Genomic DNA, 3,364 nt, shown 5'->3' with positions numbered 1-3,364 from the left:
ATAGCCAGTCGAGTGTCCTAACTATCAGGCCATACCAGACCCACAATGAAAGTGACCCGCGACCAGCAGATAGCCAGTCGAGTGTCCTAACTATCAGGCCATACCAGACCCACAATGAAAGTGACCCGCGACCAGCAGATAGCCAGTCGAGTGTCCTAACTATCAGGCCATGCCAGACCCACAACGAAAGTGACCCGCGACCAGCAGATAGCCAGTCGAGTGCCCTAACTATCAGGCCATGCCAGACCCACAACGAAAGTGACCCGCGACCAGCAGATAGCCAGTCGAGTGCCCTAACTATCATGCCATACCAGACCCACAACGAAAATGAACTCTAAATTAGTGTTATATTGCTTCGTAATATTTATTTTACTGTTACTGTTCTCTACACAAGCTCTTTGAAGAATAATATTTGTTTGATTTTGCACCCCACAAACCAACGGATGACATCTTTGAACTCAAACCCACCTACTGCCATATCGATGAGCTCCATACAAACCTAACCTACACTCGATTTCTGGTCATAAAATTACCTCTTAACCAGCCACAGCGGTATGTCTGCGGACTTACAACGCTAGAATCCGTTTTTCGATACCCGTGGTGGGAAGAGCACAGATAGCCCATTGTGTAGCTTTGTGCTTAATTAAAAACAACAATCTCTTAACCACCCAGGGGAAAAAAACAATTGAGGGCGCAAATCTGAAAAATGGGTTGTTTTTTTTTCCCAACGCAGGAATCTAACCTCGAATTTTAGCGATAAAAGCTTTCAAGCTTATCGCTGAGCAGCCGAGGATGGGGTAAAAAAAAACGACAGATTATTTTGTAATTACTTATATAAGTTATCTTACGAGCGCCACGGCTGAGTGAAATATTTACCTTTCGAATATAAAACTAAAAGTTTTCTGGTTTTGAAATTTTAACTAATCTTACACACTTATGCTCCATATAAACATTTCTCAACATGTTTCCACTAACAAATACCCGATAGTATTATATTTGCTTCGAAATAATGAAATGAAACTGAAATAAATAATAAATTAGTTTTATTCTGAACTAGGTTTTAATGTTTCTGGAAATGTCTATCAACGGATATTCGCGTAATATAAATTCAAGGGAAAATCTCCTCATTGACATTTCAAAATTATACTAAGGTACAGCAATAAATAAAATAAACTGGTCTATTCATAGCTTTAGAACATAAAATTTTCTTGCTTACTAACCATCCAACCACTATACTCAGCCCAAAAAGCCCATTTGACACAAGACAAAGATAAGAATTTATGATTCCAGTAAAGACTGTTTAAAGCAGTCAGCAATAAAAGTAACAATATACAATAATTTATTATGATTATAGTGAAGATTGTTTTAAGCAGTCAGTAATAAAAGTTACAATATACAATAATTCATTATGATTATAGTGAAGATTGTTTCAAGCAGTCAGTAACAATAGTAACAATATACAATAATTTCTTATGATTATACTGAAGATTGTTTAAAGCAGTCAGTAATAAAAGTAACAATATACAATAATTTATTATGATTATAGTGAAGATTGTTTTAAGCAGTCAGTAATAAAAGTAACAATATACAATCATTTATTATGAGTACAGTAAGGATTGTTTTAAGCAGTCAGTAATAAAAGTAACAATATACAATCATTTATTATGAGTACAGTAAGGATTGTTTTAAGAACTCATTAAATTTGTTATAACAGTAAAATCTGGTTTAAGCAGTCTGTATTTAAAAGTAACAATACATATGGGAGGTACATACTATCATGGTACAGGCTGTTTAAGAAGTCAGTAATAAGAATAATGTCTAGAACGTGTAAGTTCGTTTCAAGTTAGACAGTAACTAATTGTTCATATGTAGTGATTTATGAACCTTATGAAGAAGTCAATTGTAAATTATCTCCAAGATATATTTATACTCACAGTATTGGCTAAAATTATTAACATAAAAATCCAATACGTTGAACACCAACAGAATTATTACACACATAATATACAAAAACTACGTTATGTTTAACAATTTTTTGGTTAAATGAACAATGATGTAGATACGTTATCACCAAACTAAGCAAAACAAGTAGGCCTACTACGTTCAACTTTGTGATGACAGCATTATTATTATCCTAATAATAATAATACTGTGATAGTCGAACTTTCATCGGTCTTGTGTAAACAACACAAGATCTCATACAGACAAAAATATGTTGTTATTTTCTTGTATTACTTTGGGCCCGTTATATTCTAAAGTAAAAAGAGGAAATCCAGACTATTATAAAGTTATCGATTACAACAAGTACGATCAAATTTGGTTTAAACAATACCATACAGCTTGTAATGTAAGTTTCATCAGGAAGCTACACAAGTACTTAATAAGAACGTATTTATTTATTTAACTTAAGTACTAACAACAACATCCACAAACTCTATAGAAACAACATATTTTTAGTTTTGTGTATAAACTACTATTAACATCAGCCTCGCAACCAAGCGCTCGTTGACCCCCTAGTATCGAACAGTGGGACGACCATCATGGCCAAAACAGCAAAAACGTCTTTAGCGAACTACATATACACGGCGCCATTCTTCTACGCGTGAGCACACGCGCTCGAGCAAGCTTGAGAAACACAAAAACGTACCTTTGATTACAGTGTTGAAGATGGTTATGAAGACACTCAACGACAACGTTTCAAGCGCCATAAATTCACATTTGTTTGAAACTCCATAGAAAAACTATCTTCAACATCCGCCAGAAATGTTTCACGGGTATGAATACACGACGCAAGCTGCAGGTTTGTACATAGAGTGGCTGTTCCTAGAACTTGACTTACTCCCTGGCAAGGAGTAATTCGTAAATTATAACAGAGGTTTCGCAGAAAATTTAATTATTATTACGCAGCTTTCTCGGAATATTATCATCTCAAAGATATGTAATCGTTCTACGCTTGTTCAGTTTTTGTAGAGCTTAGTAAGTCATACATAACTCGAACTATAGCGGGAGGCGTAAGAGAAAAGTACAACAACGTCAATGAAGCAGGTTCGATAGAAGCAAGCCGCATTCCCGCGTAAACACCACTTAGCCATAACAAAGCCGCATGGTTTTGGCGTTTTGCATGTATGCTTGACCAACGTGCAAGTATCAGGTATAACAAGAGCACGTGCTTGTCTCATCATATTTATCATTGTATTCTACTCGTCGAAAGAATTGGATTCCAGCTTTAAGCTCCTCCCACGTATTAAATAAAGTAAAAGAGCAGCCAGTGATATAAGGGTTAAATTTCACAAGGAGCTTGGTGTGGTACGACACATGAAAACAAGAAACGAAAATTGCTTCTGATAGATGACGAAATGTATCG

General features: G+C 35.6%; 1 protein-coding gene across 3 annotated transcripts in view; it reads right to left on the bottom strand.

Moving 5' to 3' along the window:
• Positions 1-2,821, bottom strand: part of LOC106465577 (protogenin-like) — an 85,312-nt gene extending 82,491 nt beyond the window's left edge. For 2 of the 3 annotated variants that reach the window (XM_022393502.1, XM_022393503.1), the window contains exon 1: positions 2,648-2,820. In XM_022393502.1, the coding sequence (XP_022249210.1) occupies positions 2,648-2,708 (61 nt within the window). In that variant the 5' untranslated portion in view covers positions 2,709-2,820. Of the gene's footprint in view, positions 1-2,647 lie in introns of all 3 variants that reach the window. The other variant, XM_022393504.1, reaches the window with a different exon arrangement.
• Between the last annotated feature and the right edge of the window lie 543 nt (positions 2,822-3,364).

The sequence above is a fragment of the Limulus polyphemus genome, unplaced genomic scaffold (genome assembly GCF_000517525.1).
Source record: "Limulus polyphemus unplaced genomic scaffold, Limulus_polyphemus-2.1.2 Scaffold1989, whole genome shotgun sequence".
Lineage (NCBI taxonomy): Eukaryota > Metazoa > Arthropoda > Merostomata > Xiphosura > Limulidae > Limulus > Limulus polyphemus.
The sequence above is the reverse complement of the archived record's forward strand: the minus strand, read 5'-3'. Positions and strand labels throughout refer to the sequence as shown.